This window comes from Semicossyphus pulcher, unplaced genomic scaffold (genome assembly GCF_022749685.1).
Source record: "Semicossyphus pulcher isolate SPU_LCO1_2020_fin unplaced genomic scaffold, fSemPul1.0.p SCAF_7, whole genome shotgun sequence".
Lineage (NCBI taxonomy): Eukaryota > Metazoa > Chordata > Actinopteri > Labriformes > Labridae > Semicossyphus > Semicossyphus pulcher.
In genome coordinates, this window is record NW_027211748.1 from 6,809,978 (window position 1) to 6,834,678 (window position 24,701).

The 24,701-nt window shown below is 40.2% G+C and overlaps 1 protein-coding gene and 1 non-coding gene across 3 annotated transcripts; one reads left to right on the forward strand and one right to left on the reverse strand.

Moving 5' to 3' along the window:
- Positions 1-1,662: 1,662 nt before the first annotated feature.
- septin2 (septin 2) lies at positions 1,663-13,184 on the reverse strand. 2 transcript variants are annotated; one of them, XM_069684162.1, is made up of 13 exons: positions 13,043-13,184; positions 12,115-12,156; positions 11,149-11,263; positions 9,397-9,483; positions 9,149-9,272; positions 8,759-8,893; positions 8,503-8,620; positions 8,127-8,228; positions 7,844-7,989; positions 5,908-6,030; positions 4,856-4,916; positions 2,970-3,063; positions 1,663-2,786 (listed from the first exon to the last, which is right to left on the reverse strand). In XM_069684162.1, exons 2-12 carry the CDS (start codon positions 12,136-12,138, stop codon positions 2,980-2,982), a joined length of 1,119 nt encoding a protein of 372 aa, XP_069540263.1. In that variant the 5' UTR covers positions 12,139-12,156; positions 13,043-13,184; the 3' UTR covers positions 1,663-2,786; positions 2,970-2,979. The 2 variants fall into 2 exon arrangements, with proteins under 2 accessions (XP_069540263.1, XP_069540264.1); XM_069684163.1 differs by having other exon boundaries at positions 5,947-6,030; positions 13,043-13,183.
- A 2,614-nt stretch (positions 13,185-15,798) lies between these two features.
- Positions 15,799-15,870, forward strand: trnap-ugg (transfer RNA proline (anticodon UGG)). Its single transcript has one exon. It is a non-coding gene; the product is annotated as a tRNA-Pro (tRNA).
- Positions 15,871-24,701: the final 8,831 nt, after the last annotated feature.

The following is a 24,701-nucleotide window of genomic DNA, read 5'->3' on the forward strand; positions in this document are numbered from 1 at the left end:
TTACATAACTAAGTTATCTGCAGTTACAACAATGTGACTGGATGGTTTACAGTTGATTTCATCACATATTTATTGTAATACTATCACAGATATGTGTCTGTCTTTTTGTCTGCCCTGTGTCACATACAGCTCAGTAGGGCAGCATATTATACTGTAGAATATACTGTCAGTGGTGGAGCATTTAACTATATAACTGTATATTTAGTAAGTTTGCATCCTACATGTGATAACAGGACACAACCAGACATCTGACATGTTCCAGTATTTGATTTTTATAATTTTATTATTATAATAAACATTTTAAGTATTTTTATATCCAAAGTTTCAAACTTGAAATATGCTGCAAACAGAAAAAAAAACAGACGCCTACAGTTTATCCTGAAAAATAACCTTTATCTCATCCTCCATTTCTCAAAGTAACAACGGTAACGCTTTCTTTGAAGCGGTGTGCATAAGACTGACATGACACCTGTCATGAACATGAATGAGTCCTTATGAATGTAATGACTGTTGTCATTAAGTGTGGTCAATTATGTCATTTTTTAAAGAAAAGTTGATCTCAAATTGATCTCAAACAATGTCAACTTTGCATTAAAAATGACATTATTGACCGACTGACACTCATTCATGTTCATGACAGGTGTCATGTCAGTCTTATGCAAACCCCTTCAAAGAAAGTGTCACCGTAATAACTTAATCTAAATGCTTCATATGTAAACAGCCGACTCGGTCTTTGTGCACCATCCATCTATTATCTATACCGATTATCTTGTTGCAGGGGGGGCTTTCATTGGACGATAGACAGGGTACAACCTGGACTGATAGCCAGTCAATCACAGGGCTGACACAGAAAGACAGACTACCTTTCACGCTCATACTCACACCTACGGGCAATTTAGAGTCACCAATGAACCTAACGAGCATGACCAGCATCTTTGGACTGTGGGAGGAAGCCATGCATGCACAGGGAGAACAAGCAAACTCCACACAGAGAGGCCCACTACGTTTGAAACGGGATTTAAACTCAGAACCTTCTAGCAGTGAGGCGACAATTCCAATGACAATTTACAAATCCAAAGTCTGTTTGTTTTTTTACTTAAGTATTTTGCAGTTCCAAGTAAAAAAGAGCAATGAAAAATATAAAGTACATCGGACTCAACAGTAGATGTTAAAATACCAGATCACAGATGGACACATGAGGATATTTGGTTTTTAAAATATGTAGAACATAATTCTCAGATTTAATATCTAAGCATCCTAAACGCAGTTTTAGTCCATATGTCATAAAAGAATCATCTTTTGTACACTTGTGTACATTTTACATGAACTTGAACACATCTAATTATATGTAATTCCTGTTGATTGTTAAACTATCCTAAATGACTATTTTTACTGTATCTTTATCTTTCTAAAAAAAGAAAGTAGTCTCGGGGGTTTGGGGGTAATTAACCTGCTCACACACGGGTCTGTAATTACTTACGGCCTGTAAGTCAGGGCAGGTTCATGGTGGTTTTATCTGTCAGAGGCAATTAATCTCAGTGAAATGAAACACACATTCATGGAGGAGGAAGCTCCAGCTGATGTGTGTGTGGAGAAGCTTCAGGACTTAATAGGTAGATATTTGGTTTTATGAAGGTAGATTAAAGACGTGAAAGAGATGAATGAAGTTTAATAAAACTTTTATTACAATATATGCATCAAAAACAAGATTTGGTACTTTATTAATATTGGATAAAAACAGCACAAAGAGGAATGTCAAGAACTCACACCTTGGCTGGTGAGGGAAACGTTGGCTACACTGACTTCATCGGGTCACCTGTAATCTCTTTAGTCATGGAAACCACAGAGTACTCAGCAGTTGAATTCACTGCATGAATGAAAATATAAAACAGTAAATGCTCCCTGGCACGTGACTTCACTTTACAGCGAGGAGAAGTTACATCAAGTTGACTGAAAGCACCAAACAGAGGCGGGACACCTCTTCTGTCCTTCATTTGAAAGGTCTGTAGGAAGACTGTAAGAGGTCAAGGGTCACAGTTTATTTTAACCAATACCAAACTCAAAGGGAGCTTAACACCTGAATTCCATTTTACTTAAATCTGACATCTGCACTGATGAATACATGTTTGGACAGGGAGGAGAGAAGCTGATCCCAAAACAGCACGAGAGGGGAAAGTTCAGACCAGACTGAGTCGAGTGTTTCATGCTAATGAGGAGGGTAATATAATCAATACTGACCCAATGTAACGGGAGGCTTGTCACTTCATTAAAGGGGGAATATGAAATCAGGAAAAGTAGATGGCATGAAAAGCTGTTGCTGCTACAAGCTATCAACATGTTTTACTCTCCCAATGCAGGTTAGCGTGTGCTTTGAGATCTGTTTAATGACTAAAAGCACTTTAAACCAGCAGCAATGCTTTGTTTTTGTCGATAGCAAATACAGAAAGAAAACAAAAGATGAAAAAGTAACAGGATGTCCCAATGATTCTGTGGTAAAGATATATGCCACCGTTTTAAACATGGGACATGTGACTTCATTTGAGTAACGTTTAATAAAAAGAAACTAAATTTAAAAAAGCAGAAAACGAACCGTGTGTGGATATATAAACATAACACTGTTTGGATATACTTTACTGTATGTATTTTAAAAAAAGGACTCCAGATCCCATAAAGGGCTGGAATCAAAAATAGTGGCAAGCAGTACGAGTGGATAACCAGAAGGTCTTTAAGCCTCCTCTGCTATCAGTCGTCTCCCTCTTGTCAAACTCTGGCAGTGGCTCGAATACCTGCAGAGGAAAAGGAAAGGAAAGGTTACACCTAAAAACAAGCCTTGCCTCACAAAAGACCCACATCTACAGATAACCCAGTCTTAGTGAGGTATTTAAGTTACACATACAGGAGATCAGGTGTCCCATTGTTGAGGAAATACAAGGCAGTGTGTGCAGTGTTTCTGTGGCTCTTGCTCCTACCATTGTTCTCTCACACATGTTGGCCTTCTCCTTCGTCTCCCTGCTTCTGCATCTGCGCCTGCATCTTGGCGATCATCTCCTGCATTCGTCTCAACTGTACAACACAGAACATCCACATGTATGACAGGGAAACAGCAACGGCATGTACAGTAAGAACATGGCTGAGACTTTAAATCAACAAAGTTTTCAGTTTTGTTTATTTATTAATTATTTTGCTTTTGCTTCAGTCTTTATTGTCATTAATACCTTGAAAACTTAGGGTTGGGTACTAAATACCCTGGAGTTGACCAGAACCACTGGTTCTATATGGACTACTTTAACAGAAACTCTCAATATTATCTATCATTTAGTATAGAACATGCATTGTGTTTGTAAAAGAGAGAACAGAAACGGTCTTCAAAGGAATAGTTTGGCATTCGGGGTTTTACATTTTAATGCTTTCTTGTTTGTATGCTAAATATTAGGCTAAGGCCAGTGTCAGTTATCTTAAGCCCTTTTTACATTACAATTTCGCCACAGTGCTGTAACGAAGCTCCGTCGTCATGCCGCCTTTACAATTACATCGGACCAAGCAACGCCGGAGTAAAGCTGCACCAGTGTGTGTTTTTACATATAGTAGCGTTCAAGTGCGTACTTCACACACACACACACACACACACCTACACACCTACACACCTACACACCTACACACCTACACACCTACACACACACACACACACACACACAGCGCTGTTCCACCTGCCAGCTCCGATGTATACACTCACACCATTTTTCCTCTGTTACTACCTCCGATGCCGACTCAGAGGTGGAAGGACTTCGCCCCACCATAGAAGACGAGGCGTATCAGAGGTGAAATAATCCCGCCTTGAACTGGCAGTATAAAATGGGATTTAGCTTAGCTAATTACACGTCTGTGTTAAATACTTGATTCTGATTGGTTAATCACGGCATTCTGAGGTCTGTTATTTCTTAATAACAGACCTTTGCTAGGGATTCAGCTCTAATCACACAATCTAGAGGACTAACTGTAATCATATCAATCAGCCAAAAGAAGTCCGGTAAATTTGACGTTGGTCCGTTTACAGAGGGAAAAAAGAAAAGAGACAAAAACAGCAGAGAGAAATAAAGGTTAAACGAAACCAAAACTGAAGGCTACAGCTGAGAGATCTGCAAACCGAAGATGGCGCATGAAGCATTAAATAGAACACAGTATAGGATACAGCGGTGTTTAAAGACGGTGAATGGGAAGAAAACGCCAACAGACTGACCCTGACTGATTCCTGCGGTCCGGTTCACCGTGTCTTACTTCACCATCAGTGGAAATGGTTCCATTTAATGTGAGCAAAGACAGCTAGGTTAGCTCATTCTAAGAAGGCTAGGTAACCGTTGCTATGGACGCAGCTCTCACTGTGAGTGTAACGGATTATTTTAAATGTAAAAACGTAAAAACGGCGTCTACAAAGAAACATAATCTTTTTAAATTAATAAAATCAACATTTTGTGTCAAATTATTGATTTCGTAGGTAAATAGCCGTGTAATAAGTGGGGGCGAACCCCTTCAGGGTGAGACAACTCCTTCTCACCCTGTCGGGGTTCCTTTCCCCAATAACAACCTGCTCACTAAGAATTATCGCTTACTTAAAAACTGGAAGCAGCAGGAAACAGCTGGCCTTACTCTGTCCTCTGTGTTCTAGCTTTACCTTAGCTCACTGAAAAAGTTCCCCCAAACTGGCTCCAGCTTCATAGTTAGCATACAAGTCTAAGAATGCTATCAATACTTTTATCTAAGCTGCAGCAAGAAAGCACGTTTCCCAAACTATTCCTTTATGAAACCTCTAAAGTGGAGAAATGTACAGTGACACAAAGGGTAGTGTGAAGTGTCCCACCTCAGCCTCCTTCTCCTGCAGGATCATATCCTTGTCCATTTCCTCCGGCTCCGGTCCCTTTCTGCATCAATGACACGACAGTTACCTTTGATGTTACAGAATCAACCTCTAATATTTCAGCAGAATTAATGCCAATTAAAAGAATCAAGTTAAATGCAGTCAGAGGTTATACATGTACAATCGCTTTGTGTGATGATTATTAAAGCATTATAATGAGCCAGCTGAGAAGTTTGTGTGTGTGTGTGTGTGTGTGTGTGTGTGTCTGTGTGTGTGCATGCCCGAGAGTGCACGGTGTGCCATTGGAAGAGGCATTAGGCAAACATGAGAAAAGCCACATTGAGAAAGTGAAGGAGGAGTCAGTGGGTTAGTGGTGATAGGAAAGTGGGCGTCTACAACAAGTAACTACAAAGAGATGAAAGACTGAAGAGAGAAGCAGCGAGCGTGAGAGTCAGGGGAACAGCGTTACCTCCCCCAAACTGGGAAACAAAAAAACTGACCTCCAGCAGTCTGTTCATGGGGTGGGACATATCAAGACCACACAGCCATCTTCTGACAAGACGGCGAGCCAATGAGAAGGCAGTAAAAACCCTTCTCTTATCCTGGGAAAGTCTACATGGATGTTTCTGGTCTACTTTGAGGGTTAAATGATGAAATATCCACACTATGTTAAATGACACACATAGTAATTCTGTTTAAAACCTCACACAGACACTCAAACTACATCTGCCATTTAGCTACAAACTAACCATGAAGAACCACAAACCACCAGGGCCCACAGCATCATATTAAAGCTCTGCCTCGCTGCACTGTTTAACATGCAGAATGATGAGTTAGATCTACTACTACAGAATGATACATTATGATGCGTTGTACTAAAAATGTATCGACTAACTGAGCTTCCAAACACGCTCTTCAGGGTTTGTTTTAACTGTAAATGTGCTGCGTGTTGAGTGTTTTCTGTAGTAACAACTGTATCTATCACATATGATCCAGGTCTAATCAGAGGTTTGCTGTTTGAGGTGGGGGAGGTGCAGAGAAGCAAGCCGACGTACGCAGGAGACAGAGGCAGAACGTAACCATGGGAGGACAACCTGCCACCCCGCTTGAGGCGGTCCGAGCGGAAGTTCTCGTAGTGAAGGTCCTGGGTCACTTCCTGGAGATCCTGCATGTGGGTTCTGTGGGAGGTTGTATAAAACAAATCAATAAATACTTCTGCACATTTAGACATTTAGAAACTACAGATGTTGGCTTTACTATGGAGGTGTTACAATACTGATTAGGGGTGGGACAAAATATCAATACTGCAATCTATCGTCATCCTGACTCTTGCAATACAATTATCGATAGGCTGATGCCAAATATTGATATTTTACTTTACAAATATATGTCGCTCTAAACAGATTTCTCTGCCATTTTGACTCGCCGCGTCACTACTCCATGACTCCTTCAGTGGCGCTTATGACATTAATGCAAATTCAAAGTTCTAATTTGTTTTATAGTTTTATAAATGTAATTTACAGACTGAAACACCTTCATTGTTTCATCTCAGTTTGTGTCAAGTGAATAAATACATTAATCCTGCACTTTAACTTTTTAGGGGCATTTTGTATACTTCAGTTAATCACATATCGTGATGTATCATTATACGATTGTCCTGCGATATATCAATTACTGCAGAATCACTGTATTGTGATATTACCGCCACATAGCGCGTATCGTACTGTATCATAAGTAACCCAACGATTCCCACCCTTAATACTGATACCAGTATGTGACATGCCACCGATTACAGCTGCACCTAACGATTATTTTTTTATCAATTAGTCGATTCATCCAACGACTAATTTATCAATTATTCTAAAGATTATTTTTTAAGATGACTTTTTTTTAGTCCCCAATTTCCACGTCACTGTGCGATGATATTAATAATGATAAAATTAATAATAATAAATAATAATAATAGACTATTTGTCAGATGCCTGAAAAATACTGGACCTCAAATTCAAAGGGATTGCTATGACACAGATTAATGTGATCACTGTATGTCAAAGCAGTCAAAACGGATGAGGCTCAAGCCAGCGCTCCCCAGAATGTGGCGCCCGAGGAGACCGTCAGCAATGAGTGACAAGATCCGTTTCGATGTATTTCCGTAATCGATGATGTTGACGAGTCGCCCCAGCCTTACGTCCGATACCTCCTAAAATGCCAAACCAGGATCAGCAAGTACTCAAAGCTATGACTGATACCATATCTTATTAGCCTTTGCAAGTCTAACTTTTACTTCACCAGTAATCAGTTATTCTTCAACGCTCCAAAACAGTAGCCTAGCCTAGACAGCAAGTTTCACTGTGCTGCCACCATTGATTAATTATGGCTGCTATTAGCAATTACAGTTTAATAATAGCAGCGAGAAAAACTGATTGAAGGTAATTATTCAGGTGACACCAGGCAAAGAACACAGTGTGGTGCTGGAAACTCCCTCCAGTAAAACAGAGTGTAACAGGACAGAGGATAGCACTAGTTTTCCATACGGTGTTCGTAGTTTAGATCTACAGTTTTTAAATAATAACATACATGTTATTTATGCATTGGAACATCTCTACTTCACTCAACATTTCATTGGCAGATACGTCTTCTTATAAAGTCTGTGTTATAGCCTAACTTGTCTGAACCACATCACACTGTCAGTGTTGCTAGTGCTTCGTATCAGTTTGGGACACAGCTAGCGTTTTTCTACTTTCCTGCCTTGGCTACATCCCTTCTCTAATTAGCTCCACCTTAACAAAGAAGCTATTGGCAGGGGGAGACTTCTCTCTTTGTGTTTGAAGGCGTCCTGGCAAACTAACAAGCTGGCTGCGGTTTCTATCCTCAGCATTTGCAGGAAAACCGACAGGATATTCACAGTTCAACAGACACTAACTTTCTCTTTTAAGTCATTTTTTTAAAGAAATACAAAAGCAGTGGGTTTTAGCCGCCTCTTTCACTCACATCAGCATGATCCGCAGCTTGAGGAAGTCGTTGTGTTCTGGATTCTCCACCTCCACCACCCCCCAGGGGTACAGGCGGCCCCTCACCTTCTTCCCCTTGGCCTCAATCTGCTGGTTGGATCCCACCACTGCAAATGGGATGCTAGCCTGTGAAAGAGGGGTAGTTAATGTGTCACATAGATGATCACCACGCTTCAAAAACATGCCTTGAGTAATGGGAGAGCTTTACTCTTACTCATGTTCATTCAGGGATGAAGATATTTTCAGGCGATGGAGGAGTTTACCTTGAGGATCCTGGTCTGCTCCTTGAAGTCCTCATCCTCATCCGACTCAGCGTCAGGAAGGTGGTAAATCTTGATACCATGTTCGTCGATCTCATCCAGAATCTGACCAACAGAACACGGCTTATTAACAAAAGTGACAATAAGGTCAGGGCGACAATTCAGTTAAACAAAACCCTTCTGACTGGGCACTTCCTGTCTCACTGATTTCTCTACAACCTTGCTTTAAATATGAATCTAAAGCCCCGTTTCAATAACGTACAGTTCAGTATCTTCACACACTGCACGGCTGAAGCAGTGACCGTGAGCACATGACAGCTACGGTTTATTTCAGGAACTGGAAAAGATCCTGAACAATGGGCGACTGTGTTGTCCTCACCCTGCGCTTGAGCCTCTCCCTCTCTTTGAGGGTGAGCGTGTCAGCCTTGGCGATGACGGGAACCACGTTGACCTTATTGTGAATGGCCTTCATGAACTGAACATCCAGGGGTTTCAGGCTGGGCGGACAGGAAACAGACAGACACGGGAGGGGCAGAGGGAGACAAGAAAGAGAAGGAATGAGAAATATGGTTGGTTGAATTGAAAGGAACTGAACTGTAAAGCCGTGTATGTAACGTGTGTAGACCAGGACTCACCCGTGGCCGAGCGGGGAGATGAAATAGAAGCAGCAGTGGACTCTATTGTCCACGATGTGTCTACGGTTCAGACCGCTCTCGTCATGCAGGTAGCGCTCAAACTGGTCATCAATGTAGCTGATAATGGTGCTGAAACTGGATGAGAAAAATCATATTAAACATACAATCTAAATCATGGTACACTGCGGCAGAATTTCACACCCACTAAATACTAGAGTCAAAAAGCCCAGATGAAAAGGAAAATCTCCCACAGCTGTTTTTAACATTTAAAACATTAACTGTCAAAGGCCCGTAGCTCATCACAGTTCAGATCACAGCGCTGACACCGGGTAATCTAAATCTAAAAATACCTCATTACATCATCACCATATGCCCTAAAGTATTTCATACCAGTCCTGGCTGTTTATGGCGTCTCCGTATCCTGGTGTGTCTACCACAGTGAGACGCAGCTTCACTCCTCGCTCCTCAATTTCTACCGTTGACGCCTCGATCTGCACCGTCCTTTCTATCTTCTCTGTTAGAAGAACATGAAAGGACACAGTCAATGTGTGATTTCATTAACCGAGTAAGTTTTATTCACAGAAAAAAAAAAACACAGAACAGCTTTATACTAGGATTATTAGGCACATGTGTTTTACCTGCTGCTCCTGGGATGACTCTCTCTGGGTAAAGGTCAGTGAGGAAGAGGCTGTTGATCAGGGTGGATTTTCCGAGTCCAGATTCACCTTTTCAAACAATTATAAATCAGTAAGACAACGTCAATATGAGAACATGAAATGAAAGGCTAAAATCACTGACGCACATCCAGCTTCTGGTTAAAGTTCAATTTTCAATGAACAGAACAAAAGGAGTTCCTCACTGTGCTACAGGAAGCTGCCTGTGATGCACCGCCCGATAAAATCAATACTAAATCTGACTTCAGCACGAATCTTTCCCAGAAGTACATCAAGTGGCTCATTAAACAAGCCCAACATCAACCTGAGGAAGCAGTGTGAGTGTTCATGCGTTCAGGTGAAGGCCACAGGATAGTTTCTCTCTCATCAATATCAGCAGCAACCACCACCAACCTGGATATCCTCTTCTAACTTTTTAACACCTTTTGATGACAATCCATCAGAAAGAGTGAACACTAAAGACTCTCTGCCAATATTGTCCGATTACGAATAAACTGCATCTCGTCGTCATGCCTGTATCACTGAGGTCCTTACCTCTTTGTATTGATAAAAAGTTATGAATACAAAGAATTTTCTGTTGCTAGGCGACTACAAACACGTGACAGTGAGACCCGGGCAATAAACACTCAAAGTTTAAGCGAGACAAGCTTTGCACCAGACTAAAAATATCTTCTTTGTTTTAGTCGAGCAGAGTGCAAAGTTCTATCTAGGAAATCCATAAAGTGATATCACGGTTTAGCTGCTATAGAGACAGAGCTGCTATAAGCGTGTGTGCATATCTAGGAATGCTGCTGCTGCTGTGGCTCTCAACAGAGCAGTTGCAAAAGCTTTACGGTCTTAACTACATCCTTTTTGGCAATTTTCCAGAAATAAATGTAAGAAAATCCAAATGGTCTTATGTTTAATGCATGTACACAACAGCCTCCAGGGCATGAGGAACAGAGCCCTGTGAGGGAAAAGTACCCGTTCTGAAGGGTGGGCTTAAAAAACAATTTCATACTTTTCATCCTTTATACGAACCTTTCATAGAAAGTATCAGAGGGGTAAAAGTGTGGTTATCTTAATGTTAGAGAAACACTGCTGTATTTAAGAATCGGGTCTTGCAGAAGGTTAAATAAGCACTCAGTTAGTATTCTTGAAGTAGAGAGACCAGCAGGCCCTTGTCCACTGTGTGAATCAGACCCTCGAGGCCCGCTGGCTGCATTCCTCTCTGGTTTATTTTAAAGCAAAAAGGATGAGCAGCAGCGTTCAGGGGAGCTTCTACCCTCCCCCCTTCACAGACAAGCAGGGAGGTTCACACAGTCACAGTGTTCACATCAAGAGTTTACGCGGCTGCTGACGCCAGCTGAGCTACTCCACTGATGTGACATCTGCCATTTTAGACTGACTTCATGCTCGGAAACACACCTATGAATGACTGAAGACCATGTGAAACATGAGGTTACTTTTTACGAGCAAATAAAGGGAAGCAAAGAGTTTGAACAGTTGTTGTGTAGACAGGCCATTATAAAAAAAAAACAGGTGACAGCAACAACTGTATACTGTGTAATGACCAAGATCCCAACATAAATGTATCACAGAAAAACACTTCTTGAAATGACTGTGTTTCTGTCACTACTATCATTTTGAAAACTGAATAAAATCAGCGTTACACAACTGCAGGGAGAAATTGAAACAAACAGGAAACGATCTGAAAAGCAGCAATGACACACTCACCTACCACCATCAGTGTAAACTCAAATCCTTTCTTTACCGACTTCCTATGAACCTGGTTTGGTAGATTTGCGAATCCCACGTACCCTGGGGTCTCAGGGTTGTTGAACTGTCCCTGCTGTGGAGAAAAAAAGTGCAAAGAGTGATGAGTTTCACAAAAAACACGTTTGGTGACACTGAAACTTTACAACTTTACACATTCTTTACTGATTCAGCTTAAATCAGGTTTGAGTGAAACAGCCAATTATGAGTTCTACAGTGAGGGGACATCTGTTCATGGACAACCAGGTCATTTAGGAGAGCAACACAGACTTATTTGCAGTCTATTTACGAAAGACCTTCCACCTATCATTCCTGTGTTTATGGCTCTCTCCTACACAGCTCGCCAGACCCATGAGAAGCAGGCAAATAGGACAGCGTTTAACCACCCATGTATGCACCCAAGGTACATGTTCTTATTTATTTAACTTCTTTTGGCTGCGCTGTATTGTAAGATTTGTAAATCCTCCCTGCCCGGTCCTTTCAGCGGAGGTCAGTACTGATAAGCCTGATATGTGGTATGTTCTGTTTTTTGCCTTTGGGCTTTCTTTTCTACATGGAGCCACATCAGTGAGTCATGAGGTTGTTGAGCAGCACACTGAGCATAGGCCTGAGTGACCAAGCATTCATCCAGTAATATTTGTGTTGGGAACGACACCACAATGCAAGAGGCAATGTAAAGGAAGCAGGGAAGCACAAAATGTACCGATGAAATGAGTTGGAAAGCCCAGTTAAAACAGAAAGTGGACTGTGTTTAAAGACGACAGCAGATTTAGCAGCAGTAGAAAACAAATCCACTCATATGAAGTTTAACTCAGAGAATGAGGGCGCATTGAACATGCAGTTTTTTCATCGTTTTTGTAACTTAACCTAGAAGCAGAAGTAGGAGTCAGGTATTACGTATCGCTTCTGACATAATCTTTGTCTCACCTTCATTTTGTCGGCCTGAGACATCTTTTCTCCTTGTGGAACCTGAGAGAAAAAACGGATTTTAGCACACACTGATTAATAACCAAAATAAATGCTACTGATTATAAAATTTGGCTACAACTCTAGGGTAGATCATACAGTAAGAAGCACATACTGACAGGCCTGACAGTGTGAGAGACAGGAAGTCTACTTTGTCAGAGTGCTGTGTCTCACCACAAAAAAAAACTGCTTTCCTGCTTAGACATCTACAACACAGCTGCGTTTCACTACAACGCAATGATCTGAGGATTTATGCTATAAATCCCAACGTCTCTGCAGCTGGTATATGTTTACTACCTGGTTGTTGTGTTTTAGCGAGTTAAGTTAATTCAAACGCTGTAAATGAAGAGAAACTGTGAGAAACACACCCACAGCACCGTAGGAGTGAAAACCACCCAATATGATCTAGCCGTATATAGAGCTTCTATAAAAGCTAGTTTAGGCCTATTGAAAAAGCCACATCCAGCTACAATAATGATAGAAATATGTAAGGTTAACTTAAAGCTAGCTAACTAGTCTCTCTATCAGTTAACTTATAAGGAAATTAGCTAGATAATTAGCAGCGGCTCTTTTCATAACGGTACCAGCACAGTGGGTGTGACGTGCTGATGCTGATGTCTTCAAATAAAAGTACACCGATTCATGATGATTAAAATAACTAGCAAACAAGCTACATTTAAAGCTATTTACCAAAGCTAACTGCCTCCGCTAGCTGTTCAGTCAACTGGTACAAGACAAGCTTAGCTTAGCATTAGAAACTAACTAGCCGAGTAGCTTCTCCTGCAGGATGTTCACTTAAACGGCTAATGTTAGCGTCGTCGATGTAACTGCGGTTAACAAGCTACTGAGACAACGTGGTATTAACTTAGAGATAAGTAAGACGCGTTACCTTACAGTCTGTCCGCAGAGAGTATATTGCAGATAGAGGTACAGAGAGACCAACCGACGATGAACAGTAGACTTGGCGGACACCTCAAATTCTTCAGATTCCGGTGCAGCAGCTTCCTTTAGCTCACAGACCACAATGCACCGGGCGAGAGAGGAGCAGCGAAGGGCCAACACCACACTACACTACACATGTAGAGTTTCTGCTTTTTACACTGACAATCCCCATTCTCACACACTGTATCAGTGTAAACTGAGTATAGTTAGGAATCCCAGGCTCCCAGAAACAATTGTTGGTAACATAGATCCTCCAGGGTTTTTTTCACTTTAAGGATCCCTAACTTGACAAAAGTTAGACCACAGATCTAATGAAACTTTGTCCCAAGGTCCCCCATGATCCAGGGCTATTATAGTTAAAGAAAACTAAAACTAGAAAGATTTATTATTTCTATATAGTTATGTTTAATGCCTGAAACCTCTGGTAGGGGTAGGTGTCAGACGAAGCAATTAACTGCACACTACCTTTGTTTATATTTTCCAGGGCAAAAGTTTAAAGTGAGTGATAGATAAGACTATTAAAGAAAGCCTCTTAAGCATGTGCAGGACAAAATCAGCAAAGAGATAAGAGGCACAGCTTTGTCCACAGGGGGCGCCAAAATTGACACAAACGGAAAGTTCCTCACAGGAGCTTTAAATGAAAATAAAAACTAAAAACTACAATTAAAAAAAACAAAATACAATGAACAATGCCACACAAACTAAAACTAGATAGAATTGCAGGTTAAATCATCTTAGTTTTCGTTTTCCCCCTCGATTCACACTGGTTGCAATACCACTTTGTCCTGCTCTGTTTGACTTCTTGAGAGACACTGGCCTAATAAAAAGGCCTAATGAAAATCATATTTGATGTCATGCATTCTTTCATCCTACCCTTTTCAGCTTCTTTAAATCAAAGCTTTCCTCTTGATTACTTAATACCTGAAAACTAAAACTAACAAGAAAACTAAATGAAAACTAAACTAAAACTAGTCAATTCCTCAAAATAGAAATAAAAATACCTATGAACTCGTAAAACTAAAACTAAACTGAAATCAAAAAGCAAAATTAAAAACTAAATTAAAATAAAAACTAATCAAAATTTCAAAACTATATTAACTTTGCCCTGTCTTATACAATTTCTTTCTTTTAGATATTTTGTTACTGAACGTGTAGGAAACCAATGGTCCAAATTGTGATACGTTCTGTCTTGTGTTGTGGATTGAATTATAGTGAATGAAATTGCTAAGAAGCCCTCAGGAACACCTGGGGTCCCCTGGCCCCCCTTTGGAGAACCAGTAATTCATATAATGCAATCTATTATACTGCCCAAGTGGACCATTTATTGCTTTCTCCATCTGTGAGCCTCTCGAATCATTATCACCCTTAAATCAGCAACCAGTACAGTCCAAATATGGTCATTTAAGTGCTGTGATGAATAAAAACATAAATATTATAAATTCCATGAAAGTAACATTTTAAATCCTTACAGGGCCAGTGCGAGCATTTCTGATATTCCTGTTTAGGCACAACTGTAGTCTCTCAATAGCCATCAAAAGGTCAGCTGCTTAAACAGGTCTCACAATGTCAAAAGCACAGGTGTAAATAATACAATTAATGATAGCACCTCTCCATTTAACCTCCCTGAATTTCAGGGTTATGTTTTTTGCTTGCTGTCTTACCCTCATGCTGCCATGGACACTTAAATTTAAAAAAAAGTCATCATTTATGATATAAGTTACACCTGTGCTTTTCCTATAATATCTTTATTATTCCTGTATACATAATAATCATTTGTAGCAGGACTGTTAATTGGGCTTATATTTAAATAATTATCATTCTTCAGTTAACTGATTTGCAGTCTTAAAATAAAAACATGAAAGTTAAAGCTCAAAGGACTCAACTTCACCCATTCCAATGATACACATAATCAAGTAACACAGCTAAGACCAAACTTTGATTCATACAGTCTTGGTCTCTAGCATGTTGATATGTTGCTTTCTACCAGATATTTGTCAAATATTGCACTTTCAAATGTTTTAAAATAAACCATTGCTTCAGTGGAGTTTAACTGAAAGTGGTACTTGTGCTCATCCATTCAATTACAGCACTTAAAAATAGGCCTATATTGACGGTAGCCAAAAGAGGGTGTGCTCCCTTTGAGCTGATAAGAGTATTTTTTAATTTAAAATTATTTTACATAAACCCTATAATTCTAAATATAGTTAAATATGTATAATGCCTAGGCTAAATAGTGTTACGTCCAAGTAAGTATGAGTTCTTTGTTTAAGCTAATAATAATATATGAGGACAATTGATAGGCTAAAGCTAATCAGTGGTTCCACAGGTAAAACTTGTTAGCTAGCAACTTATTTGAACATGCTATTTTAGATAAATAACCGATCGGCTAGCAGCTGTACAAGGATAAAAGGCAACGATAGGTAGGCCTGTTTATTTTAGCAAATGTTTGTAACGAGCTATTTGCCTTTTTTATTTAATCTGAAAGATGTCAAGAACTTTTATTTCCAGTTAGCTAACGTTAGCTCTTACAGGCAAGGAGCTAGGTTAGCTTGATACCTAGCAGTAATGGTTAACTAGCGTTAGTCCTGTAAGTCCTAGCTAAAGGTTCGTATTCCTTCCATTGAAGTCATACAAACGAACAAGACAGAATGTACAGAGCACTGTAATGATTATAAAAATGTGTAATTTTGCAGTAGGAAGTGTGGCTCGTTGGTCTAGGGGTATGATTCTCGCTTTGGGTGCGAGAGGTCCCGGGTTCAAATCCCGGACGAGCCCATCTTTTGCTACAGAATTCTTTTGACATTAAGCAAACTTTTTTAATGCACATTTGTCATATGAAAACAATTGTTTTGTAGCGAAATCAGACTTATAGAGTGATCGCTAATGTGGTCTGTATGCTACTCTCTGGGCTTGATCCAGTTAGCATTGTTACACTGCTCTCTTGTGGATTTTGGCAGTACTACAATAGAGGCTTTATGGTTATTGTTTCTTAATTAACCTGTTATTATATTGGTTAAATATTAATTGATTTGATATTTTCTGCACAAGATATGTTATCACATTGTAATGTAAAAAAAATCAAATTAGAGCTCTAGTAGGGTTTTATCATACTGTATCACTTTATCATAATTCATAACACATATTTATTGTAGGAATAAAGGATAATTTACTTATTAGATGATACCCACATTTAAGATGTTGCCAGTTTAGATACATAGCAGATAAGGAAATGTGCATACACAGATGTTTTGTTGGTCTGAAACAGCTTTCAGTTCCTCTTTCTATAGATTTTATGTCACCTCAGAAAAAAAAAGAAAAAAATGCAATCTGATTTCAAAGCACTAACTGACACACTAACAAATGAAATTATTCACATGTTCTGGGTTTAAATCACCTTTATATACTTAATTTTAGGGATGCAGTAGGAGCATCAGATCACTTGCCTGTCTTCTCTGAGTAGGAGCTTATCTGAGCTTGCTGTGGTGACAGCATATCTGCTCCCTTCCCTCCAGTGTGGCTCAGGACAGCCACTGCTCTGCCAAACACCAGTTCAGGAGATATCTCAGTAAATACCAGTCTCTTTCCCGTTCTGTTACAGCAAGCATATCATCGCCACAGGAGCTACACTATTCCCATTATTTCCATAAGCCTCTTAGTGGCTCTGTGCTCTGTGTCATTTGTAACGAGGTTCATATTGAGAAGAGTAAGATGTTTTTATATTTTTATGTAAAGTGCCTCTTACCCATGATCACTCTGCTAATGTGCCAAAAGGTTTCTGGTTTGCTATGAATGAGGCTTCCTGGGTTTTAAATGGATGCTGTAATTCCATTCATCATGGAGAGGAAGCAATAGAGAAAAGGATTAAAGGAACATACCTGTGTTTGAACATTATTTCTTCTTTCTTTGCAGTCGCGTGACCTTTGTTATATGAAATCAAGTGGAAGAAAAATGCTGTCAGAAAATGATATTCTAAATGTGAGTAGATAATATACTCTGATTATATTATTTTCATGAGCAAATGCAATTGATTTAAAAAGTCCCGTCTGCTGTTCTGCACAGCTACATGGCCAGTCTCCTTAGGTGCATTTAAGCCCTGGCCTTTTCCTGCATGTGGTTCTCTATCATCATCGCTCTCCATGCTCCGGGCACCATGCTATTGTTTGGTTGGCTTAGGGTGTCTTTGTAGTTTTGTTTCACACCATACAACACTTTACACACATCAGTCACGCAATCATCAGCAGACACCCCGATAACCCTAATTAACACATCCCATAACCTTTGTATTTATTGATCAATAAACTGCTGGACTTACACCTCCCCCTTCCACCTGTGCCTGAATAAAAGACTTCCTCTCCAACAGACCACAATCTGTGAAACTTGGCTCCCATCTCTCTTCCTCCCTCACACTCAGCACTGGCTCACCTCAAGGCTGTGTGCTGAGTCCACTTCTGTTTGCCCTTGTACACACATGACTGTGTCCCCTCCCACCCTTCCAACACCATCATCAAGTTTGCAGATGATACCACCGTGGTTGGGCTCATCTCAGGAGGGGATGAGACGGCCTACAGAGAGGAGGCTGTGTGGTGTTCGGCCAACAACCTGCTGTTAAACACCCCAGAAACTAAGGAAATAATCATTGACTTCCAGAAGACCAGTGTGGACCACGCCCCTCTCCACATCAATGGGGACTGTGTGGAGAGGGTGTCATCTTACAAATTCCTGGGAGTCCACATCTCTGAAGAGCTCTCCTGGTCCACAAACACCATGGCAGTGATGAAGAAGGCTCAGCAGCGTCTGCACTTTCTGAGAATCCTCAGGAAAAGCTAATTAGATCAGAAACTGCTGGTGACCGTTTATGGCTCTATGGTGGAGAGCATACTCACATACTGCATCACGGCGTGGTACGCTGGGAGCTCGGCTGCCGACAGGAAGGCTCTGCAGAGGGTAATCAACACAGCCCAGAGGATTATTGTCTGCCCTCTGCCCTCCGCCCTCCTTGGAAGAGATCTCCAGCTCGTGTTGCCTCAGAAGGTCCAGATCCATTCTCACGGACTCGTCCCACCCAGCCCATCATGTGATAAAATAAATACACATTTAATCTGGTGGAAGGTGGACAGAGGAGCACCTTCTCCAAGGCAATAACTCTCAGGGAAGCAGGGAACTCTCATCCTGATGTCTCTGTCTCATTCAAACTGCACTTTGTTCTGATAATCTGATAATTATTCAAACTGCACTTTGTTATGCTCCTGCTACTCTTTGCACATGATTCATTTTACTGCGAGGGCAAGACAACTACTAACATATGGGTCTGTTGTCATCTTTCACACATCCTATATGGGACATGTCTCTCACACAGAGCAGCTGGACGGATAATTACACTGAGGACCTCTGGCACGCGCACATATGTATCCCAAAGGGACTCCACAAGTGCCCTCATGGCTGGTGTTGATCGTATTCAGGAAATACTTTTTTAGAAATTCCTATAATGAGGGAAATGTACACAAGCATTGACACAAAAATTACATTCTCAAAACTAGACTTTAAATTCCTTTTGCAATTTTTGTTTGTCAATAAACAAGGTACAGCCGGTTTCAGATTATTGTGGTCTAAACTGAACATGACATCGCAGCACATCGACTGTATAAAAAGATGGACGACATGACAGTTCCTGAAAAGTGAAGCCAAACCCTCTCTGTCGCCTCTCTGTCGCTTTGTTCATGCCACAATTTCACAGGTCACCCAGGAAAGCAGGAATTCCTGCACAGCTCCTTGGTGAGATCTCAGGTAAGTGTGATAAGTCACAGTCTCTGTCTCAAACACATACATAGATGTAGGTATGTACTGTACACCTGGAATGTAAGGATGAGGGAGAAACATAACAGGGTGTCGTCACACATGAAACTCCCATGAACATTTGGAGGAGGTGAAGACCTAATGAACAGCTGTTACTGAAAGAAATAGATATGAGATCCTACATTGTATCGAGGCCGAAACAGAAAATAAAGCATCCAGTTTGATGAAAGATTTCAACTCTGACACGAAATGCTTAATTATCTCTTATTATATTGGGCAAGTTTGCCTTCACAGAAAGTTTCACCCTTTTTTGTGACGTTATTAAAAAAGAAAGGTTGTTTAGAGAAATTGTAACTCTGAGACAACAAAGCTGATTGGATGGTGCTGATGGATTTTTAGGGAATGCTTAACTTCTACTGAGAAATGTCGTCCTTGTGTCAGTCACACACATAACCTCTCAGCAGGGTACATTAGATGGAAAAAAGAAAATTATATTGTGATTATTGTTTGGGCAATTGTCACCTTTACTGATGGGACAGCTAAAGAGAGACAGGAAGTATGGGGAGGGGAGGGTGGGGGATGGCATGCAGCGGGGGTGCAGAGGGCCGAACCTGCGGCCGCTGCGTTGAGCGCTGTGGCTTCTGTCTGTGGGGCGCCTGCTCTACCCACTGAGCTAAACTGGTGCCCCCATATTGTTATAACTCTGACAGAAATTAAGATTATGATGTAATTCATGGTAAGTGGGAATGGTAATTTTTGCATCACCTTTTTTTGTTTTATTGTGAAAAAAAAATCATGAAATGGGACATTTTTGGGGTCTGTATCAAACAAACAGGCAGGTCTGCTATTTTAATGTGTTACTTTAAGAAGTACACGTTTGGAGAGGAGAGATAAGGAGAGAAAAAGCTTCTGTGATATTTGATCAGTTTTCTTTATCAAATCCACCTGCAGATAAAAAAAGACAGAAGAGAAGAACTGATGTTGCTATGCCTGGAATTTACAACCCCCAAGAAGCATTTTTTTCCTCTAGTTTAACATGTTTTTCTTCATGTTCAATCTATTCTACTGAGAAATAAGTCTGGTGATACTATAAAACTTTTGCAATGTTGTGCAGCCGACAAGTTTATTTTTGACGGTTTATAATATTTAAACAGCATGCCAACTATAATGAAGAAAGGGGCTGAAACATACTACGATTTAGGGCGACAGATTTTGTGCGTTGTTTCCATCAGGAGTGAACAGAGGGAGAACATGAGGGCTGTTCTGTCCTCAACATGCTCTTAGTACAACCTATTGTGTGCTGCCATCTACTGACTATATATGACTATACAGCTTCAGCGTTTTCCTCTGGTCTCACTATTTATAGGTTTGTGTTTGAGTTAAAATAACTTTTGTTTTATTGTAAACCACATTTCTCCACCTCCCAAATAAAGTATTCTCACTATGGTCTTTCATTTGCAGAAAATGAAGATGATAATGCAAAGAAAACAAGTTCATGTTCATGTTTAAACAACAGAATACTAATGTTTAACTTAGGAAGAGTTCAGAAATCAATATTTATTAGAACAACTATGTAATTGTGATAAATAATCAGAACTGAGCTGGCCATGGCATGTAGAGAGAGATGCTGATTTAAGGAACATTTGGAGCGGTCTTCCAGAGCGGTACAGTTACCAAACGTTTTATATTTCATGATTAAAAAGCACCCAGTCAATATTATTACTTTATACATTTAAATAAATCTATATATATATATTATTAAGGACAGTTGTGGTATATTTTAGACTAACATATAATTTGATTGATTTAAGACCAAAAACTAAATAAGTACAATAACACAATCATATATCTTGGAGTGTAGAAAAGGCATTGAGACCACATTGACACGAGGGCCAAGTGAGGTAAATGTTCACCGCACTCCATCAGACGTGATGATCTCTGAGCCGACCTGCATGAAGGCCGATCAAGAAAAAACACAAAGCATAACTTTTTGAGAAGTGTGCTTGTTTGCTTTTTCTCCTCTCTGTGTCTAAGTTTGGACCTGGAGCTCAGAAAAGATAGCTTAGCTTAGCATAAAGACTATTAGCAGAGGGAAACGTCTGGTCTGGTTCACTCCAAAGTTTAAAATTAGGCCCACCAGCACATAGAAAGTTGACTAATTAACATGTTGGATCTCAGCTGGAACAAATCCACACACAAGAAGTGATGGAAAACTACTCGCTCAGAAGCCATTCACTCTGGAAAATGTGTTTCACTAGCATAAAAGCTACACACAGCTAAGAAATGTTAGCTCATCCACCACGTACCTATTGGGAAAGCCTAAATTAAACTTTCCTGCAGATGATTTGGGCTTCAAATTATTTTTGAATGAAAACTAAAATATATAACTGCAGGTCAGACATGACTGGTTATCAACCAATAACTAATAATTATTTAGAAGACAAAGCTAGCAGAGATTATGAACCAAACAAAATATAATTTCACTCTTTGAAAATGACTTCTTTCTGTTATTCACAGCAGATAACGGCCCCCTCTGACTAATTAGACTTTAATTGTTTCTTATTTGTTGGTTTTATTATGAACATTTCACAGCCTTTCATTATTCTTATTTGAAAGTGGCTGGTGACTGGTGCCCCTCTGAAACATCACAGATTCCAAGCAAGATCTTTATATCTTTATATCTTTAATCTTTATAATGTAATAATTAGTCAGTATAAGATGAATAGTTCATCACAGTGTGGTACACTGCACCTCCAGGACCCTGAGGCGTCCCCCACCAGACTATCTGTTACATTAACGCACACTGGACTTTTAAATTGTCTGTTCACTGCACTATTTTTTATTTTATACTGTAAGCGTTTCGCACTCACTAATATCCTGCACATCTGTATAGTTTTTAATCCCACCTATTGTACATATTTTGTATTATACGTGTTGTTTTTTATACTTGTTTTATTATTGCCTATTTTTTTATCTTACTCTATTGAAGTCTGTTATTTATTTTTATTCTGTTAACTGTTCTGCATCAAAATCACCAAAACAACTTCCTTGTATGCGTAAACTTGGCAATAAACCCAGATGCTGATCCTGAGAGTACAGTGTGGAGAGTTTGTATTATGATCCTGTGTGCAGATCATATCCTTCCTAAACATCACAAGTATTGTACCCTGTGTGCTGAAAAATGTGTTAAAATGCTTGGAAGCCATGATAACAAAAAAAACATCTAGCCCCCAGTTGAGCCTCCTCCCTCCCTCTTCACCCCATCATCACCTCCTTAACCAGCCTGTCATTTAAAGTAAGCAGCCGCCTGCTTAGCCGGCACCTTTCACTTTTCAAGCAGCACTTAATTTACTGCAGGACATTTTAAATCTCTGCCTCTGTGGCTCTGAGTCGCTGACAAATGCCTGGTTGCAAATGTATCTCATTGACTGCTGACTCGGTTGTATTACAAGCTGGCTGATAGGGGGGCTGCCGCAGTAATGTGGCCCTCAGGTTTATCCTCAGATGTTGGTGTATTAATTTAGTCTAGATGGGGCCGTATAAAAGCGAACTGGCAGGCACAGACTAACAACCTCTGGGGGATTGAAGCTATCTGCCACACAGCCAAAGCATATTCCAGCATCAATGTGTCAGGGGAAAGCTATTAAAACCGCTTTACTTTTCCTAAGTATCATGAGAATAAGCACAAGATTTAGTGAAATCCCCCCGCAGAGCGCTGAAAATCTCTGGGATTTTCCCCCTGAAATGTTTCCTAATGGACCGCTCAGAAGTGTCAGAAACTCTTGTTAGACTTGAATGCAGTTTTTTGGATTCCAGTGTATTTATATGGAGCTGAAATGACAAAATTTGAAGTATGAGTTCATCTGAACTTTCCACATAATCAGATAAAAACACATTCACTAGCTTACAGTAAAGGAATTCAAGTGTGCAGGGATCAAAGTGTGAGTGCATGCTAATGTGCAGAAGAGCACAACAAACTGTGAACCTGAGCATCAAGGATAAGCACCTTGTCCATCTCATCCAGTCTGTCTCTTGAGGACAAGATCAGTTACTGTATATGTTTGTCCTTAAATATTTTTTCTTTTCTTTCTTTAGAAAATAAAAATGTAGGTAATAAAACAAATATATCAACATTTTGATGGATTGTATTCCATTTATCTTTATCTACTTTATTTAATCCAAGTAAGGCATGTGAAGTGTTTGCAATATTGTAACTCGTTAGCTAACATCAGACAACAGCTAACAAATTCAACGACTTTTTAACATTACCGTTAGCTACAATAGAGTTACGTTATACAAACAGAGAGGTGAACATTTGTAGCTAATGGCAATTTGAGCTATCTAAAAGCGATGAAAAATGTGAGCTAGCTAATGGTAATGTGAGCTAGTTAAAAGCAATGTGAACAAGGTAAGAGCATTGTGAGCTAGCTAACAGAAATGTGAGTTAGCTGATGGTAATGTGAGCTAGATAAAGACGATGTGAGCTGGCTAATGGTGATGTGAGCTAGTTAAAAGCAATGGGAGCTAGCTAATGGTAATAGGGGCTAGCTAAAGTCAACGTGAGAAAGATAACAGCATTGTGAGTTAGCTAATGGCATTGTGAGTTAGCTGATGGTAATGTGAGCTAGCTAAAGGAAATGTGAACTAGCTGACGGCAATGTGAGCTAGCTTGTTAATGTGAGTTAGCTAGAGACAATGTTGGAGGTTCAGCAGCTGCTTTAAAGTACAGCCTTTTTGTCCAGTTCTTTTTCAACAATGGAAGATGAGATGCAAATATGATCTATGCAGAATGTAATCTCCTCTATGTGAGTTATAATGTTGGACACTCCAGTGGAGCTGCCATTAAACCCAATAGCCTCAGTGGAGATAAGACAGCAGCATCAGTGAACAATACAACTTTCAAACACTTAGAGGAAACAAAAACCCTTTCAGACACAGGATGTAATCTGCTCTGCCAATAATTATCCAGGTAATCAATACAGTAAATTAGCAGGAAACAGCAGCATTTCTTCCCCAGCCTGGAGTAGACTTGATAGATTCCTTTCTTGTTGGACGTTGGCACACTCCCCCGGCCCGGGCACCCAGCCTGCCGCTCCGTGTCGTCTTTCATTTCCTTTTCGCCCCCAGGTCTTTCTGTACCTGTCAATTTCTTTCTACAGTGTGACTCCTTAATCCACCTGAGTGCATGGAGGACAGTTTTGACATAAGAAGAAAAGATAGACTCCTAAGGAGAGGACCAGTATCTTTAGAGCCCTGGGGATAACCGGATTACGACGGCCATTTTGTGCTGCTGGCAGTTTTTCTTATTACCCGGTTCCCCCCCTCTCCACACCACATCTCTGCAGAGTTGAAATGCTGCCCTTTCTTAGAAGTCACAGCAAACACTGACAAGTACACACAAACACAAAATCTGTTTTCCCAACTTAAACAGCAGAAAGCAGAATAAAAACAAATGCTGGTAACAAAGACAAAAAAGTCTCCATACTGCCCTCCAGGTTCTCTCGTGTTGTTGTTCTTACACCGTTTTTCCTCCTTGCTGTTAAAACTCTCAGACATGGTTCTTTTGTGGGACAACATTACTTTTGTGAAATAATTGTATAATAAAACATTTTATCCTTGTATATTTCCTGTTTATTGTAGTTGTACACCTGCACATGCCATGTAGTAGCCCGTCAGCTTACTGGTGGAAAAAGTCTACGTATCCGTGCGTGGCTCCATTTGTCAAAATCAAATATCCACCTGACTAAGACCCGAGTGGTGGAGAAACTTTGCGATAATTGAAACATATTTGTGGCATGCTTTCCTCCCTTGGA

Bases quoted from the DNA above. Each gene is read 5' to 3' on its own strand.
- septin2 (XM_069684162.1), bottom strand. From the start codon at position 12,138: ATGTCTCAGGCCGACAAAATGAAG. The intron at 11,264-12,114 runs GTGAGACAAAGA...TTTTCTCCACAG, and splicing joins CTCAGGCCGACAAAATGAAG to CAGGGACAGTTCAACAACCC. The intron at 4,917-5,907 runs GTACGTCGGCTT...TCATTGATGCAG, and splicing joins GTTCTGCCTCTGTCTCCTGC to AAAGGGACCGGAGCCGGAGG.